Below are 25,930 nucleotides of genomic sequence, written 5' to 3' on the forward strand. Positions count from 1 at the left end.
GTCCTCCAGAAGACCCTGTCTGAACCTGACCTCCACCTCACCCCTACATTCTGCCTCTTCCTCTCTTGCTTTGGTGAGTCACAGGCCTGGCCCTGGAAGAAGCAGCCCTCAGCAAGGGTCTGTTGAAGGAAAGGTTGAGTCAGGGCACATTTTGCAAGTGGTGGGGAAAAGCCAAAATCAAGAAATACCTGTCACTCAGAATCAGCTGATATTGCAATAGTTCTGGCTTCAGAGGTGGCCCCTAGACCTAGTTCTACCCTCAGGTCCTAGACTCTGTCTTAATGTTATTCATAGTGTGAAAGAAAGGAATTCGGAATAAACTGTGGGCCCCAGGACCTTTGAATATGCCTCCTGCTTCCCAAGTGGCTTCCCAAGTGGCTCAGTGGTGAAAGAACCTCCCTGCCAATGCAGGAGACACAGATTTGATCCCTGGGTTGGGAAGATTGCCGGAAAAGGGAATGGCAACCCACTCCAGTATTGTTGCCTGGGAAATCCCATGGACCGAGGAGCCTGGCAGATTACAGTCCATGGGGTCACAAAGAGTAAGACACGACTGAGCACTGCTTCCCAAACAGTGCTCCAGGGCTTCGATGGCCTTCAGATTGGCCACGCTGCCTCAGTCTCCCCTCCAGGGCTTCCCAGCCTCTACTTCTGCCTGATCCACAGCCACCTCTGGTGCAGGGTAACAGCAAAAATTCTTTCTGAGCATTAAGTAGGCTTTTATGAGGCTCAAAGCTGGACTAGTAGCTCCAGGGCTTATAATAGGACTCTTGCAAACCTATGTCGAGGGAACTGCAGAGAGGTCTTCAAAAATTATAGGCAACTTTGGTGGTTTCAGTCACTCAGATAAATCTACCCTTCTCTGCACTTTCTGACACCTTTTCCCATTCATCTGGTTCTGGTCTCCCCCAGCACCATCACCTCGGCTGGATCAGAAAGCCTTGTAGGGGAACTTCCCTGGTGGTCCAGTGGCTAATACTCCACACTCGCAATGCAGGAGGCCTGTGTTCGATCCCTGGTCAGGGAACTAGACCCCACATGCTGCAACTACAGATTTAGCCACAACTAAGACCTGGCAAGGTAAAGAAATATTTTTAAAAAAGAAAGCCTGGGGTTGTGAGCAGAATCACAGACCTCCCAGCCCTCGCTCCCTATCCCTCACTTCACCCCTGGCAGTAACGCTGGCTCAGCAGATGCAAACAGGATGTTCTGGACCTAACTGTGTTCTCCCAACGCCCAGTATGACTGTGTTTGGAGACAGGGTCTTTAGGAGGCAATTGAGATTGAAGGAGGTCAAAAGTGTGTAGCCCTGGGACCTCTCTGGTGGTCCAGTGGTTGGCACCCCACCCTTCCACTGCAGAAAGTGGGGGTTCGACCCCTGATTGGGGAACTAAGATCCCACATAAGCAGTCAAAAAAAAAAAATGTGTGGGGCCCTGATCCCTTAGGACTGTGGCCTTACAAGAGGAGGGAGAGCCACGAGAAAGCTCTCTCTCCACCACTGAGAACAGAGGAAACGCCATGTCACAAGAAGCCAAAAAGAGAGCCCTCACCAGAAGCCAGCCCTGCTGGTACCATGATCTCAGATACCCAGCCTCCAGAGCTGTGCGAGAATAAACACCTGCTGTTGAAGCTGCCCCGTGTGCCGTATTCTATTGTGACAGCCCAGTGTCGCTAGAGTTCAGGAAAGAGAAACGCTGGAGTGGGTGGGGGACAGGGGACGCTCAGGGCGCCCCATCAATTCCTGCCCTAAACCCACGGCTCCTGCCTGACAGTTTTTAGGACTGCTGAGCTGGACAACATGCAATCACCGCTGTGTGTGTGTTGAACTCGGAGAGGGAGCATGCTTGGCCTACCCTGTGCAGGGATGGGTGCATATAGACAGAGACTGAGCAAAGGTAGATAGACAGATAACAGACAGACAGACACTGAGAGAGACAGAGAGAGGAGGGGAAGGGAGAGCAGTAAAGGAAGTATCAATAAAATCTCAAGAGTAAGCAAATCTGGGTAAAAGTTTACAGATACTCCTTACACCATTCTTATAATTTTTATTTTCTAAGCTTGGGACTATGTCAGAATAAAAAGTTACAAGGGAGAGGGATAAATCGGGAGATTGGGATTGACATATACATACTGGGTGGGCTCAGTTGCTTCAGTCATGTCCGATTCTTTGCAACCCCATGGACTGTAGCCCACCAGGCTTCTCTGTCCATGGGATTCTTCAGACAAGAATACTGGATTGGGTTGCCATGCCCTCCTCTGAGGGATCTTCCCAACCCCGGGACTAAATCCGTGTCTCCTGCATTGCAGGCAGAATTTTTTTTTTTTTTTTTGGCACTGAGCCACTGGGAAAGCCCATATACACTACCATATATAAAATAAATAACTAATAAGGACCTACTGTATAGCACAGGGAACTCTCTTCAATGCTCTGTAATGACCTATATGGGAATAGAATTTATAAAAAGAGTGAATATATGTATACATATAACTGACTCACTTTGCTGCACAGCAGATACTAACACAACATTGTTAACCAACTATTTGTTGTTGTTTAGTTGCTAAGTCATGTTTGACTCTTTGCGATCCCATGAACTGCTGCATGCCAGGCTTCCCTGTCTTTCACTATCCTCCAGAGTTTGCTCAAACTCATGTCCATTGAGTCGATGATGCCATCCAACCATCTCATCCTCTGTTGGTTGGCATCATTGACTATACTCCAATAAAGGAAAGGAAAAAAAATTACAAACACAATGAAGAGCCCAGATGCGGCAAGACCTAGAAAAGCCCCCCGAAAAAGAAAAAAAATTTACAAACAAAACCCACAGGCTGAGACACCTAATCCTGCACCCACCTCCTTAGTTGTAAGATGCTAGCCAAACCCCTCCCCACCTAGGTCCTCAGTTTCCCCATCCAACTTTCCTTCAGTCCCTCAATCTGCTTCCACTGGCCCCAGGGCCTTTGCACATGCTGCTCTCTTTGCTTGGAATGCTTGATTGCTACCCTCAGCCTCTTTTCCCTGTTCCCCTCTCATCACTCAAGGTCAGCTCCTCCTCTAACCTCCCCAACCCAGTCAGACCCCACCCAGGCTTGCTCCAGGTGCCAAGAACCCAGCTTCAGTTTTCCATTGGCTGGTGAGGTTATAAGGGACCACCTGTCTCTGCCCTATTCTTCCAACACCCCATGAGGGCAGCTCTCCTGTTTGCCAGGTGTCCCCAGAGTCTCACCCACGGCCTGGCACAGTTGGTGCACATCGCTAGAATGAATGGATGGGCAAAGGAGGCAGTGAATGGGTCATCTCCAGGCAGCCCTCAGCTATAGTCCCTGGGAATCTGCAGAAGTGCAGAAAGACACTGCAGAAAACAGGCACAGTTTGCATGCCCGGACATACCCGGGGGAAGCTGGGAGAGGCCCCAGGAAGGGATCAGTGTGCTGGAAGGAATAGAATCAGGGGTTGTCTGACTCAGACAGAGGTGCTTATGTTGGGCTGCATCTGGACGCTATATAAAGAGCTTTACTCACTCCTCCCGGAATGAGGAGGACAGTGCCTCAACGAAGGCATGTTCCTGACCCAACCCGGGGTTGCACAGCCAGCCACTTATCCTGTGAACACTGTACCACTGAATGGGGGAGAGGATCCCTTTGCAGCTGGGGAATCTCACTTGAAATTCACACGTGCAGCTGCAGTCAGCCCCACTTTGTCTCAAGGAGGCTTGGGAGAGGAGGGTCTCTTTTATTGGGGGGTGGGGGATGGGTAAAAGGAACCAGAGTGAAGGAGATACAAGCTGATAACAATGATGCTGGGACTTCCCTGGGGGTCCAGTGATGAGGATCTCACCTCCCAATGCAGGGGCTGAGGGTTCAATCCCTGTGGTTGGGGAGCTAGACTCCCACCAGCCTTATAATCAAAAAACCAAAACATAAAACAGAAGTAATATTGTAACAAATTTAATAAAGACTTTAAAATGGCCCATACCAAAGAAAACTTAAAAAAAAAAAGAATAATGTTGAGACTCCCCTCATGATCCAGTGGTTACTCTGAGCTTCCACTGCAGGGGGTGCGTGGTTGGGGATCTAAGATCCCGTCTACCTCTGAGGTGCAGCCAAAAGATAAATACGTAAAAAAGAAGGAAAAGAAAAATGATGCTGCAGGCAGCATCAAATTCTCAAACCACTTTGTGAGCCAGGAATGACTGTCTATATTCTACAGGTAGGAAAACTGAGGCACAGAGATGCTCAAAGAGCTGTCTGAGGTGGCCACACAAGCCCATCAGAGAACTGGAATCGGAACCCACTGGCGTCTGGTTCCACAGCTTGTGCCATTTTGTTTCCGCTGTGTCGCTTGAAATAAAACTAGAGTGAGCAAGGTGAGTTTTGTGCTGTCATCAGAGAATTTTTTTTTTTAATGTCCAGGAAGGCTTGGAGTTTGCCACCTGGGGAGGCGGGGTTAAATCAGGTTTTTGAAGTCTGGACCTGGGAACGCTTTGGTCTCAGTGGAGGTCAGAGTTCATGGGACCACAGGGCGAGCGATGCTGAGACTGGTTGGAGATGTTTCTAAACTCCCAGAGTGCTTGGTGCTGGAAGGAACCTGCTGAGGTCACCCCATCTAATTCCGCCTTTTCTGTGGGACAAAACAGACCTTCCACAGATGAGGGGCAGCTCCTCAAGGTGGCCGGCTCTTGCCCACTCTGGGGCATTTCTAGCCATGGGAGGAGCCCCTGCCAAAACTTTTGTATACACTGCTATATTTAAAATGGAAAACCAACAAGGACTTACTGTATAGCACAAGCAACTCTGCTCAATGTTATGTAGCAGCCTGCATGGGAGGGGAGTTGGGGGGAAAACGGATACATGACTATGTACGGCTGAGTCCCTCCACTGTTCACCTGAAACTGTCACAACATTGTTAATCACTATACCGCAATACAAAATAAAAAGTTAGAAAAATGATCTTTAGTTCACCCAAACTGCCAGGTATCATGAGATCCCTTTCCTTTTAAAAACTTTTTTATTTTATTTTTTTGGCCAAACCACACAGCATGTGGGATCTTAGTTCCCCGACCAGGGATCAAACCTGCATTCCCTTCATTGGAAGTGCAGAGTCTTAACCACTGGACCACCAGGAAGTCCCATGAAACCCCTTTCTACACATCCAGGCAACAGTGCTCCTTGTATTGAGTTGAAGAGAAAGACTTTCACAGGGGAATGTAGAACAAAGAACATTCTAACAGTGAATGAAGAGGAGCTTGACTCCAATGAAGTTGCCATCTCCTTCTCAGACTAAGTCTTCCTGAAGACAATGGCACTGGGCAGACAAGAGATTCTTGGTTATTCTGATGTGGGGCATCTATTGCTTTAAGAACCACAAGGGGGACTTCCCTAGTGGTCCAGTGGCTAAGACTCTGAGCTCCCAATGCAGGAGGCCTAGGTTCGCTCCCTGGTCAGGGAACTAGATGCCACGTGATGCAACTAAGAGATTGAATGCCACAACTAAAGATCCTGCATGCCTAAACTAAGACCCAGGGCAGCTAAATACATAAATAAAATAAATATTAAAAAAAAAAAAGACGAACCACAAGGATTGGGGTGAAAAGAACTAGACTGCCAAGAAGCCCAAGATTCTCAAATGAGGGGGTGATGCCCTCAACATCACGGCTTCTCCTGGGACAGATTGACAGGAAGCTCTAGACCTCCTCCATCAGCCTGTTCTGCTTTTGAAAGGATGGGCGTATAAACTATGCACATATGGGGCCATTTGAGCCCAAAGAGCCTAGATTAGACGCAAACCTTTCATGCCTGTCCCTCAGCCTAGTTCTGCCCTCAGCACCCTCACCCACTGAGACTTTCTGGAGCTGGAACTCCTACCCAAGTTCTCTTTTCCAGGGTGAATGTGGAAGACCAGGGTGAAGGTCTCGTTGACCTTCCTTCCCAGATGGTTATGCAACTAACTCTTGGGCATCATTTCCCTGGGATAAACTCCTTGCATTAAAGTGGGAGGGAGGGACTTCTCTGGCAATCCAGCAGTTAAGAATCTGTCCTGCAATGCTGGGGACATGAGTTCGATCCTTGGTCGGGAACTAAGATCCCACATGCCTTGGGGTAACCAAATCCACGTGCCACAACTAGAGAGTCTGTGTGCCGAAGCTAAGACTCCATGCAGCCAACTAAATAAATAAATATTTTTTAAAGAGTGGGAGGGAGGGACTTCCCTGGTGGTTCAGTGGTTAAGAATCCGCATAGCAGTGCAAGGGACATGGGTTCGATCCATAGTTGGGGAACTAAGATCCTGCAAGCTGTGCAGCATGGCCAAGAAAAAAAAAATGGGAAGGAGATGAGCAGTTGAATCAGGGGGAGCCTGTGCTGATGATATTTCCTCTTACTTAATGCCTTGTTGGAGGAGAAAACAGAGACAAGTACCTCAGCCACACACGGCTCCCTTCTTAAGATTTTTCATTCCTACTAATGACTGTCATCCATTCACCCATATCTACTGAGCACCAACTGTATGCCTGTGATCACACCAAAGGCCCCTGCTCTCATGGGATCCATCATGGAGAACAGATTGTAAACAAGTGTATGGAATAGTCAGCGAATTAGATTGTATGAGTCTCCTGTGGCTGCTGTAACAAATTGTTCCAAATTTAGTGGCTTCAAACAGCACAGATATATTCTCTTATGAATCTAGAACCAGAAGTAAGTCTGAAATCAGTTTCATGGGGCTGGTTTTCCTGGAGAAACCAGCACTGCATCCCTGGCCGGGTGGCCTCTTCCTCCCATGACTCTAAGTTGTTACTGTCATCATCACATCTCCTACACCTGTCGACAAACCTTCCTTTTTTTTTTTTTGACTGTGCCCTGAGGCATGTAGGATCTTATTTCCCCAACCAGGGATTGAACCTGCACTCCCTTCGCTGGAAGCTTGGGGTCTTAACCATTGGACAGCCAGGAAAGCCCCCTGCCATCCTCTTATACTAGGGGTCCTCAAACTCTGGGATCTAATGCCTAACGATCTGAGGTGGAGCTGATGTAATAATAATAGAAATAAAGTGCACAATAAATGTCACGCACTTGAATCATCCCGAAACCATTCCCTTGCCCCCACCCCAAGTCTGTGGAAAAACTGTCTTCCATGAAACTTGTCCCTGGTGCCAAACAGGTTTGGGACCACTATCTTATACAGAATCCTGTGATTACATTGAGGACCTCCCCCTCAACAATCCAGGATTGTCATCTCCCCATTTTGAGATCCTTAACTCAATCATATTTGCAAAGTGCCTTTTGCCACATTAACGAACATTCTCCAGGGAGGGATTAGGACATGGATATTCTGGAGGGCTGTTATATAGGAAGGAAACAATTTAAGAACTAGGGGAGGGGGTAATTAAAGGGCTAGGAGTTCCTCTCTAAGAAGGTGGCCAGTGGGTGGAGATCTGAAGGAGGCAGGGGAGGCAGGTGTCTGGGTAAGAGCACGCCTGGCAGAGGGAACAGCCAGTGCAAAGTCAGAACATCAGAGCCAGCCCAGCACAGAAGGAACAGGAAGGGAGCAGCAGGCGCTGGAGGGCGCGAAGGACGGAGAGTGGCAGGAGCATGTGGAGGCTGAAACCCGGAGTTTTCAGGGAATGAACATCTGACCCAGCAATTTTAAGCGGGGATATGCTGCTGCAGATAAAAACACACTATTACCTGGATTCTTGGGAACCCAGGTAAGAAGACTATCACAGCCCATGAAAGTGTCAGTTGCTCAGTCATGTCCACCTCTTTGCGACCCCATGGACTGTAGCCTACCAGGCTCCTCAGTCCATGGAATTCTCCAGACAAGAATACGGGAGTGGTTAGCCATTTCCTACTCCAGGGGATCTTCCTGATCCAAGAATGGAACCTGGGTCTCCTACACTGCAGGCAGATTCTTTACCATCTGAGCCACCAGGGAAGCCAATAGTCCATAAGATGGTTTTCTTCATAGAAGAATGTTTCGAATTCTTACAAGAGTGTGGAAATGGGAGCTATTTTAGCATTTTGGCAGAGGTGGGCGGGGGGAGGTGGGAAATCCATCTTAAGTCAGCAAATACCAATTATGAACTTGGCTGGGTCAACTGGGGTATCTGTACCATGCCTGGGAGAAGTGTCAGCCAGGCCACGCCCTCCACAGCTGACACGCAGGCCGGGGGAGCCATACCTGGGCAGAGCTTCGTCATGCCATTCTTCCTTCACATCCATGTTCTCCATCCGGAGTGTGGCTTCGGTGGTTCCCATGAGAGCTGGGAAGAGGTGCTGACTTGAAGCAGGGGTGAATCCTGAAGGAGAGCTGTGGATGGAGGGTTTACTAGACAATCGTCCTAATGACAATTCCCCACCCATGCACAGAACTTCAGAGATCCATCTGCAAAGAGCACTTGTGTCTGTCATCTTACTGAATCGCTGCCTGGACCCATGAGGCTTTTCCATGTCACAGGTGAGAAAACAGAGACATAGAGAGCTGAAAATCCATGTGGGTGGGTCAGGAACTGGAACCCAAAGGAGGGGCTGAGCCTCCAGTTATAAACTACCTCCCAGTGAAGCTCTGAAATCCACCTTCCCCATGGCTCACCTGCCCTCGCTTACCTTGGACTTCAACTAGGAAGCCACAAATGCAATTAAAGTCATTTATCCTCAAGTGCTAATGACTGATAATTAAGTTTCCTTGCCAGGGTTGACATTCAGACAGGACCTGGTTAACCCCAACCACCTCTATCTGCTCTGGCCCACCTCCCCTGCCCCTCTGTCTGCTACTCCCATGCCCCTAAGAAGAATCAAGTCTTGATAACCTGACCCTAGAACTGAAAAAGACAGTGAGAAAGTGCCTGGGGTTGGAAATCAGGATAGTAATTTCTCACTAACCACAAAATGCCAGTTTTGTTTTTAATGTTGTGAGGAACCAGGTGGGGGCAGGCATGGGGTGGGGTTAGTGCTCTAGATGGTGGCTTAAGTGCTGGGCTGTCTGGGAGTGTGGTCAGAACTGCTGAGTGAGACTGAACTTGGGGCATGAACATGAACATGCCCTGGGGCATGGCAGACCTCCCCTGCCTCAGTTTCCCTGTCTATCAATGAAAGACTGGATCCAGAAATAACCTCTAACATCCCTTTTGGAATTACACCCAAGATCTTATGACCCAATGAATAGCACAGGTTCTGTGCTTTTAAGCCAGTGGTTCTCAGTTGGGGGTGATGCTGCCTCCCGCCTCACCAGTCACTTGGTAATGTTTGGAGGTCTGTTTTTAGTTGTCACGTGCAGGGGAGAGGGGCGCTACTGACATCAAGTGGGTGGAGAACAGTGATGCTGCTCAATGCTTTACAGTGTCCAGGATGGTCCCCCCTTAATCAAAAATGATCTGGCCCCAAACGTCCATAGAGCTGAGATTAAGTTGTCATCTTCACTCTTCAGCACCTAAGGTCCCGCATCCAGCCCTACCCCCTCCCCAACGCCGCAGCTGCCTCTCTAAAGCTGGTGGGTGGCTCTCTATTTGGGTGTGTCTTCCAAAGCCCTGCGCTGGACGGAAATCCCTGTGGATGGTGGGTCTGCCTTTGGGATTGGGGCTCAGAGGGAGGACTCAGAGGGAGCAGGGTAGGGGCCAGGTAGGAGAGAGGGGGTGTCTAAAATGTGACCCTCCCCCATTCAGTGAGTTTCTCACTCGATTTTGTCACTGCCCTGGATGTCGTCACTCATTCATGGAGGAGGGACAGTAAGACGCAGTACGGAAGGGCGGGGGGCGGGGGAAGAAGAGAGATCTCTTCCTGATGCTATGGGCAACCGCCAGCCAGAACCTTACCGCAAAGGAAAGTTCGCGTCAGTAGAAATTCATTTTCTTTATGAAGGGAGTGGTCTTTGCGTCTGTATCCTTCTCCTGAGCTGAGTGTGGCCTCAGTCCCCCGAAAAGGGCCACCCCCGCTACCCTACCCACAGCCGAGCCTGGAGCCTCACATGTCTGCCCCACGATCCTCTAAATGCCGGGATGTGGGTGGGTCCCGCTGGGCCCTGGACACTCCCGCCCTCTGGTCCCCACTTCACATTCAAGGACCATCGAATAAGGAGGCAGAGAGCGGAAGCTGAGAAGCGGTCCTTTCTGCCGTGGTGCTGAATTATCAGCCCCTCGCATACAAGTTCAGACACAGGAGGAGGCATCTCTTGTTTGTAACCATCTCCCTTCCTCCCCACCCCATAGGCAAGCCTTTACGTGCACTTCTGTCAAATCCTTTTTCCAAATCCGCTCACGGCGTTATAAATAGGAAACGCACAGAGTTGGGACTTGTACATTTTGGTCTCGCAGGAAGCGTCCCAGAGAGGGGCTGAGGGTTTGAGCCGCCTAATCTCCCAACATAGCCTGGAAATGGTGCAATCCTCTGCCTTCCAGGTGAACGGTGGGCACGCGAGGTGAACCTTGTGGGTGTGTATGTGTGTGTGCGCGCGCGCGGCGGATGGTTTTCTCCGCGTGGGGAAAAAAATGGAGGTGTTGCCATTCCAAGAATCGCCAAGTACCCTGGCTCTCCGCTCCCACCCGCCCATCTGCCAGAAGCCGGGTTTGCAGCCCCAGAAACATGAGGGACGATCTTCCTCAACAGGGCGTGGAGAAAGTGGACTCACCTCCGTGCGAGTACCGGCTACCTCCGCGGCCTCTCCCGGGTGAGCGCAAACAAAGACGAGCCCCGGGCGCCTGCAGACCTCGGTTCCCGGGCCTTCAGAGCATCCGAGGAAGATGCGCTCAGGGCGAACTCTGCATCCAAGGAAGGTCACCCAGAGCAACGCGGCGGGCGCAGACGGGAGCTTTTTGTCCAGGGATGGTGGGGCGGCGGGCAGGGAAGGCTTGCAGTTAGCGGTCGACTCCCCCCTGCTCGGCCGCGGCTTCGTCTTGGGTCATCGTTGTCTCAGCTTGTGCCTCCCGAGGTATTTTCTTCTCGCCAGCTCGTAGCTGGCAGAGGCTCGGCTTCCTTTAAGACAGTCAATTATGCTGCTTTTGTGTGCAGGGTGGGTGGGTGGGGGCAGGGCTGACCAAAAAGCACAGCCCCCTGGCAGAATCGGTGCTCTCCATTGGCTGAGAGGGGAGCAGTGCTAAGAGCCTCACTGGGGGCAGAAGCGGAAATGATTCCTGATGGCGCATCACAGATTTAAAAACAAAAACAAGGAACAAATAAATAAATAAATGGCAGCGATGGCCTCATTCCTTGGAATATGAGAGAAGGAATAATAACCTCCTGTTCCCACTTCGTGGGTCCCTCAGCTGGCCACTTCCTATGACCCATGTGCCGAGGACCAGGCTGGGTACTGCGGAGGCAGAAAGATTCTTAGACACACGCGCTCGGGGCCAGCGAGGGAAAGGCGTCCCCTGCAGGTGTGCGTGCGGTAGCCCCGCCCTGAAAGACGGTAGAACAGAGTTAAGAGCGCACTCTCTGAAATCAGACCGTAATCGGTTTGCACTCTGGCTCAGCCACGAGCTGGGGGACTCGATTGGGTAAGTGATTGTACCTGTTGGGCCTTAGTTTCCTCATCTGCGAAAAGGAAACGTTAGGCCTCTGGCGTTTCAGCATTTAATGAGGTGATCCGGGCTGGGTGCTTGGCACATACCACAGCATGAGAAGAGTTCTGTGCGTGTTTTCCTGCTGTTACTGATTTTATGTTTAGACTGGTAGCAGGTTGAGTGGTGCCTTCCGCCCCCCGGTAAAAGATACCTCCAAGTTTTAACCCATGGAACTTGTGAATGTAACCTTATTTGGGGAAAAAAAAGGGTCTTTGCAGGTAGAATTAAGTTAAAGATCTCCAGATGAGATCATCCTGGATTAAAGATGAGCCCTAAATCCCACGACAAGTAACTTCTTGAGAGAAGAGGAGGGGGGACGCCATGTGAGATGGAGGCAGAGATCAGGGTGAGGCATCTACAAGCCAGGGGACATGAAGGATGGCTGGCGGTCTCTAGAAGCTGGGGGGAGCACCCAGTGGATTCTCCTCCCAGCCCCCAGAAGGCTCCAACCTTGCCACTATATTCAGACTTCTGGCCTCCAAAATTGGGAGAGAAAAAAATTTCTGGGACTCCCCTGGCAGTCCGGTGGTTAAAACTACATGCTTCCATTGCAGGGGGCTCGGATTCAACCCCTGGTCAGGGAACTAAGATCACACATGCCATGCAGCACGATAAAAACAAAAAACAACTATTTTTCTATTGTTTTGGGCCTCCTAGTATGGTACTTTGTTATAGCAGCCACAAGAAAACTTAATACATAACACCAAGCAGGGTTGGATACCTGTTGTTCTCGCCTGTGCCTCTTAATCACTGTGGTGGTTTTTCACTTGTTCTGTGAACATATCATACTCATTCCCACCACAGGGACTTTGCACAAACTGTTCCCTCTGCCAGGAATGCCCTTCTCCCAGATGTTTGCATTATTCAGGTGTCAGCTCAGAGAGGCCTTCCCTGATCATCCCCCACCTTTACCTCTTACTCCATCATCCTTCCTCCCATTACCTAGTCTGTTTTTCAGTATAATTTTTTTTTAATCACTGTGGTAAAATACATGTCAGCTTCCCAGGTGGCTCAGCAGTAAAGAGTCTACCTGAAAATGCAGGAGATGTAAGAAACACTGGTTTGATCCCTGGCTTGGGAAGATCCCCTGGAAAAGGGCATGGCAACCCACTCCAGTATTCTTGTCTGGAAAGTTCCACAGACAGAGGAGACTGGCGGGCTGCAGTCCATCAGGTCACAAAGTTAGGACATGACTGAGCACATGCACGCAAGTACAAAGTATGCATCACATAAAATTTACCACTTTAGCCATTTGAAAGTGTATGGCTCAGTGACATTAAGTACACTCATGGTGTTGTGCCACCATAACCACTATCTAGTTCCAGAAATTTGCATCACCCTTAATCCTGTACACATTAAGCAGTCCTTTAATTCCCCCTTCCCAGCCCCTGGCAACCACTAATCCACTTTCTGTCTCTGTGGATTTGCCTGTTCGGGATATTTCATATCAATGGAATAATCGACTATGCCATCTTCTGTATCTGGCTTCTCTCACTGAGCATCATTTTTCCAGGATCATCTGCATGGTGGTGCATGTCAGTGCTTCATTCATCTTTTTGGCTGAATCGTATATTTCATTGTATGTATGCATGTGCCATTTTTTTTTGTTTATTCATCCACCAGTAGATAAAAAGTATTTCTACATTTTGGCTGTTGTGGGTGTACATGGATTTATTTGAATCCCTGTTTTCAGTGAACTTGGGTGTATACCTGAGAGTGGCATTGCTGAATGATATGCTAATTCTATGTTTAAGACTGATGCATTTTGTTTTTAAATTTTTGAGTGTGTGGAATGTGGGATCTTAGTTTCCTGGCCAGGGATCAAACTCATATCCACTCATTGCAAGGCAGGTTCTTAACCACTGGACCACAAGGTAAGTCCCCAAAATACAGATGATTTTAAACAGTGGGTTTTTTTTTTGGGGGGGGGAGAACCATGTCACATGGCATGTGGGATCTTAGTTACCCCACCAGGGACTGAACCCATGCCCCCTGAATTGGAAGCACAGAGTCTTAATTAACCACTGGACTGCCAGGGAAGTCCTTTTTTTTTTTTTCCCATAACACAATTGTTTGAAATTATTTACTTGTTTCTTTGTTTATTCCCTCCACTTACTGGAATAGAAATTTCAAGAGAAAAGAGACTTGGTTTCTTTTGTACACTGTAATGTACCATGACAGCTGCTCCGGGCACAAAGGAGATATTGGGAAATGCAGGTAGACACCACAGATGCAGGCTCCCCTTGTGGTCTCAGACAACACTCTATTTATGTGGCCACCCCTCTTACTGGTTCGGTGGCTGTGGCCTTCTGAGCCAAAGGTATAAAGACAACCACCTCACGGCAGTGGAGGAGAGCCCAGAGCCTCTGGAACAAAGTCTGGGTTCTGCACTTCCTGGCTGGAGGCAGTGGAGCTCTGGGGAGAGATACTGAGTCAGGAATCCAGATTAGCTCTAGTGCTGGGCACTGGGGTCCAAAAAATGAATGAGACTTTGCTTTCAGAGAACTCCTACTCGGAGAAGCAAATGGGCAGGGGAGTGTGGACTGACTTAGAGTCCCCAGTGGCACACTGGTAAAGAATCCACCTGCCAAAGAGGAGATGTAGGAAATACAGGAGATGCAGGTTCGATCCCTGGGTCGGGAAGATCCCATGGAGAAGGAAATGGCAACCCATTCCAGTATTCATGCCTGTAAAATTCCATGGATAGAGGAGCCTGGCAGGCTATGGTCCATGGGGTCACGAAAGAGTCAGACACGACTTAGTGACTAAACAACAGCAAAAAGACATCTTTTGAGTAGAGTGGCTTTGTGGGGCATGGGGAGATTTCTCAGAGTTGGGCAGCGGAGGTGATTATGTGAGTTGGGCCCTGAGGAGTAAGTAGGAGTTGCATGGATGAAGGAGAAGAAATTTGTGACAGGACTTCTGTAAAGCAGCGGCCCCTCCTTCCTGAGAGCTTGCCGGGAGCTGTCCGTGGTGCTGCTGCCGCCGCTGCCGCCAAGCCGCTTGTGTGAAACAAATTTGGCTCTTGTCAGGTTTATTTTTAATTGTGGTTAAAATATAGCGAGAGAGCTTCCCTGGTGGCTCAGATGGCAAAGGATCTGCTTGCAATGCAGGAGATTCGGGTTTGATCCCTGGGTCAGGAAGATCCCCTGGAGAAGGGAATGGCAACCCACTTCAGTAGTCTTGCCTGGAGAATCTCATGGACATAAAATCTACCATCTAATAATGTTTAAAGCTAGTGGAGGTGATGGAATTGCAGTTGAGCTATGTCAAATCCTAAAAGATGATGCTGTGAAAGTGCTGCACTCAATATACCAGCAAATTTGGAAAACTCAGCAGTGGCCATAGGACTGGAAAAGGTCAGTTTTCATTCCAATCCCAAAGAAAGGCAATGCCAAAGAATGCTCAAACTACCGCACAATTGCACTCATCTCACATGCTAGTAAAGTAATGCTCAAAATTCTCCAAGCCAGGCTTCAGCAATACGTGAATCGTGAAATTCCAGATGTTCAAGCTGGTTTTAGAAAAGGCAGAGGAACCAGAGATCAAATTGCCAACATCCACTGGATTATCAAAAAAGCAATAGAGTTCCAGAATAACATCTATTTCTGTTTTATTGACTATGTCAAAGCCTTTGTGTGGATCACCACAAACTGGAAAATTCTTAAAGAGATGGCAACACCAGACCACCTTATCTGCCTCTTGAGAAATCTGTATGCAGGTCAGGAAGCAACAGTTAGAACTGGACGTGGACCAATGGACTAGTTCCAAGTCGGGAAAGGAGTACATCAAGCCTGAATGTTGTCACCTTGCTTATTTAACTTATATGCAGAGTACATCATGTGAAATGCTGGGCTGGATGAAGCACAAGCTGGAATCAAGATTGCCGGGAGAAATATCAATAACCTCAGATATGCAGATGACACCCCCTTATGGCAGAAAGCGAAGAAGAACTAAAGAGCCTCTTGATGAAAGTGAAAGTGGAGAGTGAAAAAGTTGGCTTAAAGCTCAACATTCAGAAAACTAAGATCATGGCATCCGGTCCCATCATTGCATGACAAATAGATGGGAAAACAATGGAAACAGGGACAGACTATTTTGGGGGGCTCCAAAATCACTGCAGATGGTGACTGCAGCCATGAAATTAAAAGACACTTACTCCTTGGAAGAAAAGCTATGGTCAACCTAGACAGCATATTAGAAAGCAGAGACATTACTTTGCCAACAAAGGTCCATCTAGTCCAAGGTATGGTTTTTCCAGTAGTCATGTATGGATGTGAGAGTTGGACCATAAAGAAATCTGAGCACCGAAGAATTGATGCTTTTGAACTGTGGTGTTGGAGAAGACTCTTGAGAGTCCCTTGGACTGCAAGGAGATCAAACCAGTCTGTCCTAAAGGAAATCAGTCCTGAATATTCATTGGAAGGACTGATGCTAAAGCTGAAACTCCAATACTTTGGCCACCTGATGCGAAGAACTGACTCATCTGAAAAGACTCTAATGCTGGGAAAGATTGAAGGCAGGAGGAGAAAGGGACAACAGAGGATGAGATGGTTGGATGGTATCATCGACTCAATGGACATGAGTTTGAGAAATCTCCGGAAGTTAGTGATGGACAGGGAGGCCTGGCGTGCTGCAATCCATGGGGTCTCAAAGAATTGGACACAACTGAGCAACTGAACTGAATGTTTAACGATTTCAAAAATAATTTAACCCTCTACAGTCACCACCATGTCTTCTTTTTTAAATTTTATTTATTTCTTATTTACTTTTATTTTTCGGCTGTGCTCGGTCGTCACTGCTGTGCAGGCTTTTCTCTAGCTGTGGTGAGTGCAGGCTACTCTCTAGTTGGGGTGCATGGGCTTCACACTGAAGTGGCTTTTCTTGCTGCAGTGTGGGCTCCAGGCATGTGGGCTTCAGCAGTTGCAGCAAGCAGGCTTCTGTAGTTGTGGTGCACGGGCCCAGTTGTTCTGTGGCATATAGGATCCTCCTGGACCAGGGATTGAACCTGTGTCCCCTGCATTGGCAGGGGGATTCCTACCCACTGCACCACCAGGGAAGTTCCTAAGGACTTTTTTGGATGTGGACCTTTTAAAAAGTCTTTATTGAATTTGTTTACAATATTATTTCTATTTTATGTTTTGGTTCTTTGGCCATGTGGGATCTTAGTTCCCTGACCACACCCCTTGCATTGGAAGGCAAAGTCTTAACCACCGGAGAAGTCCCCATTCTAATAATTTTTAAATGTAAAGTTTAGTGTCTTCATATTATTGGACACTCCCCCTACCATCCATCTCTAGAACTTTCTCATCTTACCAAACTGAAACTCTGTCCCTATGGAACACTGATGTCCCATTCCCATTCCCCTAAGTTTCTTGAGGTCAGAGATGTTTCATTTTGTCATTGCTGTATTTTTAATCCTTAGATCAGTGGTTGAGAACCTGTGGGCAATTTTACCCATCATGGGACATTTGATGATGTCAGGGATATTTTTGATTATCATGACTGGAGGGGATGGAGTTGATACTGGCATGGAGCAGGTAAAGACCAACAACACTGCCCAACACTCTACAATGCCCAGGACAGCCCCCCTCCCAAGATAACTGTTGTTGTTGTTCAGTCGTGTCTGACTGCAAACCATGGACTGAAGCACACCAGGTTTCTCTGTCCTTCACCATCTCCTGGAGCTTGCTCAAACTCATGTTCACTGAGTTGGTGATGCCATCCAAACATCTCATCCTCTGTCAACCATCTCTTCCTCTGTTGCCCCCTTCTCCTCCTGCTTTCAATGTTTCCCAGCATCAGGGTCTTTTCCAGTGAGTCAGCCCTTCATATCAGGTGGCCAAAGTATTGGAGCTTCAGCTTCAGCATGAGCCCTTCCAATGAATATTCAGGATTGATTTCTTTTAGGATTGACTGGTTTGATCTCCTTGCAGTCCAAGGGACTCTCAAGAATCTTTTCCAACACCACAGTTCAAAAGCATCAATTCTTTGGCTTGAAACAAAGTTAGTTCTCAATAAAATTTGTTGAGGCAATGAAATGGCTAAACCTCCTTGAATCGTCTTCTCTTCATTTGCAAAGGTGATTCATACAAATACATTTGATTCTCATTATTTGCAGTTTCTGTATTTGTAAATTTGCCTGTTGAACTTTATTTGTAACCCCCAAAATCAATACTCATGGTGCTTTCAGGATCATTTGTAGACAACACAGAGAAGTGAAAAAAAAATGAGTACTGGCTGTGCCTGTGTTCCCAGCTGAGGCTGAACCAGGTGATGCTCATTCAAGCCTTGACTGTAAACAACTGTGCTTTTTGGGGTCTATTTAGTGCCATACTTTTAACATTTGGGGGTTTGTTGGTGACTTTGCTATTTATAATGGCCTCCACGCATGGTGCTGAAGTGCTGTCTAGTTTTTGTTAGCACAAGAAGGCTGAGACTGAGAGTTAATTTAGGTAGGCTGATAAGGAATCTGGAGCCCTCAAGGAGGAAGGGGTCCAGTTCAGTTCAGTCACTCAGTCATGTCTGATTCTTTGTGACCCCATGGACTGCAGGGTGCCAGACTTCCCTGTCCAACACCAACTCCCGGAGATTGCTCAAACTCATGTCCATTGAGTCAGTGATGCCATCTGACCATTTCATCCTTTGTCGACCCCTTCTCCTCCTGCCTTCAATCCTTCCCAGCATCAAGGTCTTTTCAGATGAGTCAGTTCTTCACATCAGGTGGCCATGGAGCTTCAGCTACAGCATCTGTCCTTCTAAGAAATATTCAGGACTGGTTTCCTTTAGGATAGACTGGTTTGATCTCCTTGCAGTCCAAGGGACTCTCAAGAGTCTTCTCCAACACCACAGTTCAAAAGCATCAGTTCTTCGGTGCTCAGATTTCTTTATGGTCCAACTCTCACATCCATACATGACTACTGGAAAAACCATACCTTGGACTAGATGGACCTTTGTTGGCAAAGTAATGTCTCTGCTTTCTAATATGCTGTCTAGGTTGATCATAGCTTTTCTTCCAAGGAGTAAGTGTCTTTTAATTTCATGGCTGCAGTCACCATCTGCAGTGATTTTGGAGCCCCCCAAAATAGTCTGTCCCTGTTTCCATTGTTTTCCCATCTATTTGTCATGAAGTGATGTGACCAAATGCCATGATCTTAGTTTTCTGAATGCTTAAGCCAGCCTTTTCACTCTCCTCTTTCACTTTCATCAAGAGGCTCTTTAGTTCTTCTTCGCTTTCTGCCATAAGGGGGGTGTCATCTGCATATCTGAGGTTATTGATATTTCTCCCGGCAATCTCGATTCCAGCTTGTGCTTCATCCAGCCCAGCATTTCACATGATGTACTCTGCATATAAGTTAAATCAGTAGGTGACAATATACAGCCTTGACATACTCCTTCCCCAATTTGGAACCAATCCGTTGTTCCATGTCCAGTTCTAACTGTTGCTTCTTGACATGCATACAGATTTCTCAGGAGGCAGATAAGGTGGTCTGGTATTCCCAAATCTTTAAGAATTTTCCACAGTTTATTGTGATCCACACAGTCAAAGATTTTGGCATAGTCAATAAATCAAAAGTAGATATTTTTCTGGAACTCTCTTGCTTTTTCTATGATCCAATGGATGTTGGCCATTAGTTCTCTGGTTCCTCTGCCTTTTCTATCTTCAGTTTTAACATCTGGAAGTTCTCAGTTCATGTACTGTTGAAGAATTTTGAACATTTTGGAGAATTTGAACATTCTTGGAGAATTTTGAACATTACTTTGCTAGTGTGTGAGATGAGTGCAATTGTGCAGTAGTTTGAACATTCTTGGGTGTTGCCTCTCTTAGGGATTGGAATGAAAACTGACCTTTTCCAGTCCTGTGGCCACTGCTGGGTTTTCCATATTTGCTGGCATATTGAGTGCAGCTCTTTCACAGCATCATCTTTTAGGATTTGAAATAGCTCAACTGGAATTTCATCACCTCCACTAACTTTTTTCGTAGTGATTCTTCCTAAGGCCCACTTGACTTCACACTCCAGGATGTCTGGCTCTAGGTGAGCAATCACACTATCATGGTTATCTGGGTCATTAAGATTTTTTTGGTATAGTTCTTCTGTATATTCTTGCCTTGTCACCTTTTCTTAATATCTTCTGCTTCTGTTAGGTCCATACTGTTTCTGTCCTTTATCGTGCCCATCTTTGCATGAAATGTTCCTTTGGTATCTCTAATTTTCTTGAAGAGATCTTTAGTCTTTCCCATTCTATTGTTTTCCTCTATTTCTTTGCATTGATCACTGAGGAAGGCTTTCTTATCTCTCCTTGCTATTCTTTGGAACCCTGCATTCAGATGGGTATATCTTTCCTTTTCTCCTTTGCCTTTAGCTTCTCTTCTTTTCTCAACTATTTGTAAGGCATCCTCAGACAACCATTTTGCCTTTTTGCATTTCTTTTTCTTGGGGATGGTCTTGATCACTGCCTCCTGTACAATGTCAGGAACCTCCGTCCATAGTTCTTCAGGCACTCTATCAGATCTAATCCCTTGAGTCTATTTGTAACTTCCACTGTATAATTGTAAGGGATTTGATTTAGGTCATACCTGAATGGTCTAGTGGTTTTCCCTACTTTCTTCAATTTAAGCTGGAATTTTTCAATAAGGAGTTCATGGTCTGAGCCACAGTCAGCTCCTAGTCTTGTTTTTGTTGACTATAGAGCTTCTCCATCTTTGACGGCAAAGAATATGATCAATCTGATTTTAGTACTGACCATCTGGTGATGTCCATGTGTAGAGTCAACTCTTGTGTTGTTGGGAGAGGGTGTTTTCTATGATCAGTGCGTTCTCTTAGCAAAACTCTGTTAGCCTTTGCCCTGCTTCATTTTGTACTTCAAGGCCAAACTTGCCTGTTACTCCAGGTATCTCTTGACTTCCTATTTTTGCATTCCAGTCCGCTGTGATAAAAAGGACATCTTTTTTTGGTGTTCGTTCTAGAAGGTCTTGTAGGTCCTAAAAGAAATGTTCAGTTTCTTCAGCATTAGTGGCTGGGGCATAGACTTGGATTACTGTGATGTTGAAAGGTTTGCCCTGGAAATGAAGAGAGATCATTCTGTCATTTTTGAGATTACACCCAAGTACTGCATTTCAGACTCTTTTGTTGACTATGAGGGCTACTCCATTTCTTCTTGCCCACAGTAGTAGATATAATGGTCAATTGAGTTAAATTCACCCATTCCAGTCCATTTCATTTCACAGATTCCTAAAATGTCTATGTTCACTCTTGCCATCTCCTGATTGACCACTTCCAATTTACCTTGATTTGTGGACCCAACATTTCAGGTTCCTATGCAATATTGTTCTTTAGAGCACTGGACTTTACTTCCATCACCAATCACATCCACAACTGGGTATAGTTTTCGCTTTGGCTCTGTCTCTTTATTGTTTCTGGAGTTACTTCTCCACTCTTCTCCAGCAGCATATTGGCCACCTACCTACCTGGGGAGTTCATCTTTCAGTGTCATATCTTTTTGCCTTTTCATACTGTTCATGGGGTTCTCAAGGTAAGAATACTGAAGTGGTTGCCACTTCAATATTCTTGCTTTGGGAAGGGGTCAAGGGCCCTGGAGATGGAGAAAAGGGTCTGTGGTTCTCAAAGAGGAGAAAAGGACAAAACTTTTTTTTTCTACATTGCCTTGTCTTTAAACCCAGAGCTAATGATTACACAACACTCATCTTAAACTCTGTACTAAGGATTATAGAACAGCAATGTATCTTGCTCTAGGACTTGTTTCTCCTTCTTAACAAGAACCTTCTGACTAATCTTCCTATCTTATGTGGGAGTAGAATCTGGTAAGACCTTTCTATTGTTAGTTCTAATCTTGTTAATTTAAGATGTATGCTGTAGGAGTGAGTCTAGTAAAAGTATATAAGGCCTTGAAAAGAATAGTGACAGGGCACTCTCCTTCCCCCTTCTGATGTCTATGTCAGAAGCTTTCTCTGTCCATTTTAAACTTTAATAAAACTCTGCTACACAAAAACTCTTGAGTGATCAAGCCTGGTCCCAAAGCTAAATCTTCTTCGGAAATCACGAATCCGACATTGTTCACCGTAAGCTATCAAGATGTGCCTTATGGAGAAAAAAAGCATGTTAGATAAGCTTCATTCAAGTGTGAATTATAGTGTTGCAGACTGTGAGTTCAATGTAAAGCAATCTACAATATATATTAAACAAGATGCCCTTAAACAAAACAAAACACACACACACACACACACATTTAGGTATTGATCAACTAATGAAAATGTGATCTGAGGCTTGCAAGAACCTAAGTCTGTATTTCCCCTGGGAGCAATGGATCAGTATTTGCCATTTCAGTGTTTGCTGCAACATTATAGAGCAGAACTGCTGCCAATAACGAGAATCAACTGTATCTACTTCTGAGGGCTATTGTGTGGACTAGATAACGTTGTGCATGTAAAGCATTTTACACACTTCTCACAGCAAATAGGGGCTTTCCTGGTGGCTCAGATGGTAAAGAATCCACCTACAATGCAGAAGACCTGGGTTAAATCCCTGAGTAAGAAAGATTCCCCTGGAGAAAGGAGTAGCAACCCACTCCAGTATTCTTGCCTGGAGAATTCCACGGGCAGAAGAGCCTGGTGGGTTACAGTCCATTGGGTGCAAAGAACCAGATACAACTGAGTGACTAACAGTTACAGCAAATAATAGGAAAAAAAGATACTATGCATTCCAGAGAAAACAGACCTGCTTTTGTAAAAGGTATGCAGCATGGATTAGCTAGTTAGAGCCTCAGGGAATCAGAATGAGGTCCTGGGTAATTACCACACTGGCCTTCAGCCAGGGCATGGCGGGGGAGCTGCGTTTGCCAGACGCACTGGATTGTTCCTTAATGACCACACATGGCCATTAAGACACAAATGGAAGAATGCCATCCACTAAATCACCCATACGGCTTTCCTTGGCACCCTGGGCTTGCCATGGTTTCTGTCCAAGGGTTGACTAGCCCTGTGCCTGCTTAAAAGGAGGGCAAAAGAACACCACTCCAGCATGATCAATAAATGGACACTTTTGGGGGGGGCTTAAAATTTTTTTTAAATTAAATATTTATCTTTGATGTCTTAGTTGCAAGACAGTTTAGTGTCTTTGGAATCTTTGACCTTCACTGCAGACTGAAGACTCTTAGCTGCAGCATGTGGGATCTAGTTCCCTGACCAGGGATAGAATCCTGGCCTCCTGCATTGAGAGTGTGGAGTCTTAGCCACTGGACCACCAGGGAAGTTCCAAAAAATTAATTAAAAAAACTTAAATAATTGTAGACTCACACACAGTTGTAAAAAGTAACACAGAAAGATCCCATGTACCCTTTTCCACCATGTTACCCAATGGTATTAATAACATCTTGGAAAATTATAATACAATAGCACTATTGCTAATGATACAGTCAAGATACACAACATTTCAATCACCTTAGGAGCTCTCATGTTGCCCTTTTATAGCTACTCCCACTCCCCGTTCCCCCACCCCCATGCCCTTAACTGGTGGAAATCACAAATACATTCTCCGTTTCTATCATTTTTGATCTTTCAAGAATTTTATGTAAATAGAATCATATGTGATCTCTTGACATCAGCTTTTCCTGCTCAGCATAATTCTCTAGAGCTTTATCCAAGTTGTTGTGTGTATCAAGAGTTTATTCCTCCTTACTGCAGAGTAACATTCCATTTATATGAAATGTCCAGAACTGGCAAATCCATAGAGACAGAATGCAAACTAGTGGTGGCCAGGGGCTGGGGGAGGTGTGGGCAAGTAACTGTGAAGGGGTACAAGGTTTCTTCTTGGAGTGATGAAAATGTTCTGGAATTAATGTTTGTAACCGCCATCCACAACTTTATGGATATGCTAAAAAAAAATTGAATTGCACACCTTAGGTGGGTGAATTGTATGGTATGTGAAGTATATCTCAATAAATCTGTTCTTAACCAAAGAGTACAGTTTGGTTATGAACTGCTTCCCTGAATCCAAGTTCTTGAGGACTGGTGTTGGGCAGCTCACTGTTACCCCCCAAGAAGGCCCTGCCTGTAGCAAGTGGGTAAAGAAATATCTTTCAAAATGAATTACCCTTAGAACAGGGTTTCTCCACCTTGGCACTGCCGATATTGGAGACAGGTTCTTCTCTGTTATGGGGCACCTACCTGCACACTGCTGGGTCTTGTGCAGCATCCCTGGTCCCCACCTACTTGATGCCAGGAGCACTCCAGTCATGACAGCCACAGATGTCCCCAGACACTGTCCACTGTCCTCTGGGGGCAAAATACTCCAGTTGAGAACCGCAAATTTAGAGCCACTGAATTTTAGGTACTGGAGCCTTCTAAGGAAAGACTGGCACACAGGGTGCTGATCAGCAGGACTTGGTTGTATCAGCAGGGCCATATTCACCCAGCCAGAAATGGTCAGCGGGGCAACGAAACCCCGCTCAAAAAGGAAAAACCACTGCTGCTGCTGCTGCTAAGTCGCTTCAGTAGTGTCCGATTCTCTGTGCGACCCCATAGACGGCAGCCCACCAGGCTCCCCCGTCCCTGGGATTCTCCAGGCAAGAACACTGGAATGGGTTGCCATTTCCTTCTCCAATGTATAAAAGTGAATAGTGAAAGTGAAGTCGCTCAGTCGTGTCCGACTCCTAGCGACCCCATGGACTGCAGCCTACCAGGCTCCTCCATCCATGGGATTTTCCAGGCAAAAGTACTGGAGTGTGTTGATATTTCCTTCTCCAATGCAGCCTCGAAATCTCCAAGCTGAGAGGTCAAAGGGAAGTCCAATATGGGGCGGGGCTTGCGGCGAGGGGCGGAGCTTGAACCAAATCAAAGAGGGTCGGGTCTGGGACTCCACCGGAAGAGTGTCGAGCCAAAGACCCTGATGCTGAGCAGAGGGAAAGTGGGGACTCCGAGTAGGGGGAGGGGCTTGCAGCGAGGGGAGGGGTTCGAGGCAAAGATACGCCCTCGGAAGCAGACTAATAAGCGAGAAGGCACGAGCTTCGCGGGTGGGGGCGGGGCCTGAGGCGCGTGGCGGGGCGCGAGAGGCACGCGGCCCAGGCGCCGGCCAGATGACGTCATGCGCTGACGGCCCCGCCCCTTCGCGCCTCCGGGTCGGCGGGCGCTTAGTGGAGACGCCAAGATGGCGGCGAGTAACTATTATGGCTTTGCGCAAGGCGTCGGTTCGCAGTACAGGTAACGGCCCCCGCGCCGCCCGCGCCGCCCGCGCCGTTCGACCCTAACCCCGGCCCCGGGGAGGCCACAGCCCCGAGTTGTTTCTGTCGGGGAGAGCCGGAGGGGCTCCTGACGTGGGAGGGGGCTCTCGGCCTGTCGCGGGGATGTGCCCGAGGGGGAATTGTACCTCAGCGGGCACCGAGGTCTGACCACGGAAGGGGCTGCCCTAGGAGGATGCAGCACCTGAGGTGGGGGAGAGAAGACCGGCGTGGGACGGTACCTGACTGGGTTAGGGGCGGGGCAAGGGCCAAGGACGGAGGGCGGGGGCAGGGCGAGTAGGGAGAAGACCGAGACCTGTGAGGGCACCTGGCGGGGCAGGGGGTGGAGCAGAGAGACCTTGGCGGGGAGCAGGGGAGTGGAGGTGGAAACTTGACCCCTGATTGGGAGGCCAGACAGCCTCGGAGGGGTTCCTGACCAGGCAGGGGGATTTTAAGTTTGGAGGGATGGACCCTAGCGGGGGCGGGGGTCAGGGGGTGCTACAGAACACAGAGACCCGGGAGGGAGAGACAGAGGCCTGGGGGAGGAGGATAGAGGCCTGACTGGAGGGGCGGGCCGAGACTCAAGGGAGTAGCAGTCTAGACCTGAGGGAAGTCCTGAGATCCAATAGGAGAGCAGGCACCTGGGGCTCCGGGGAACGGGAACCATAAGGAAGGGTAGAGGGACCTGGAATCCTGAAAGTCAGTGGAGGAGGCCATTGGGTATTTGAGTTTTAACAGACTCGGAGAAGGGAATTCTTGCCTGGAGGATCCCATGGACAGAGGAGCCTGGCGGCCACTGTCCATGGGATCGCAAAGAGTTGGACGCGACTGAGTGATTAACACTAACAGACTGGGAGGGCTTGCCTGTGGTAAAGAATCCGCCCGCCAATGCAGGAGACACAGGTTCGATCTCTGGGTCCGGAAAATCCCCTGGAGAAGGAAATGGCAACCTACCCCAGTTTTCTTGCCTGGCGGGCTACAGTCCCTGGGGAAGCTGAGTCAGACACGACTTAGTGAATACAATGCAATGCAGTGCAACAGACAGGGACCCAAGCATTGGGAGGGAAAGAAAGGAGCTGAGAGAAGAGCTGGTGGAAGGTGGGGGGGTGGGGGGCGTGGGGGTGGGCAGGGACAGGAAGCAGCCAGGGG

The 25,930-nt window shown here is 47.7% G+C and overlaps 2 protein-coding genes across 10 annotated transcripts in view; one reads left to right on the plus strand and one right to left on the minus strand.

Moving 5' to 3' along the window:
• Positions 1-11,312, minus strand: part of ATCAY (ATCAY kinesin light chain interacting caytaxin) — a 42,060-nt gene extending 30,748 nt beyond the window's left edge. Inside the window, exons 1-2 of one of the 3 annotated variants that reach the window (XM_005208927.5) lie at positions 10,618-11,312; positions 8,176-8,304 (exon numbers count right to left, since the gene is read on the minus strand). In XM_005208927.5, coding sequence (XP_005208984.1) covers positions 8,176-8,252 — 77 coding nt within the window. In that variant the 5' untranslated portion in view covers positions 8,253-8,304; positions 10,618-11,312. 3 annotated transcript variants of the gene reach the window in all.
• A 13,218-nt stretch (positions 11,313-24,530) lies between these two features.
• The window catches only part of ZFR2 (zinc finger RNA binding protein 2), a 50,128-nt gene continuing 48,728 nt past the window's right edge, over positions 24,531-25,930 (plus strand). The window contains exon 1 of one of the 7 annotated variants that reach the window (XM_005208994.5): positions 24,531-24,764. In XM_005208994.5, coding sequence (XP_005209051.2) covers positions 24,712-24,764 — 53 coding nt within the window. In that variant the 5' untranslated portion in view covers positions 24,531-24,711. The remainder of the gene's footprint in view (positions 24,765-25,930) is intronic. The other 6 variants (XM_005208995.5, XM_059888662.1, XM_005208992.5 and 3 more) reach the window with 6 other exon arrangements.

The sequence above is a fragment of the Bos taurus genome, chromosome 7 (genome assembly GCF_002263795.3).
Source record: "Bos taurus isolate L1 Dominette 01449 registration number 42190680 breed Hereford chromosome 7, ARS-UCD2.0, whole genome shotgun sequence".
Lineage (NCBI taxonomy): Eukaryota > Metazoa > Chordata > Mammalia > Artiodactyla > Bovidae > Bos > Bos taurus.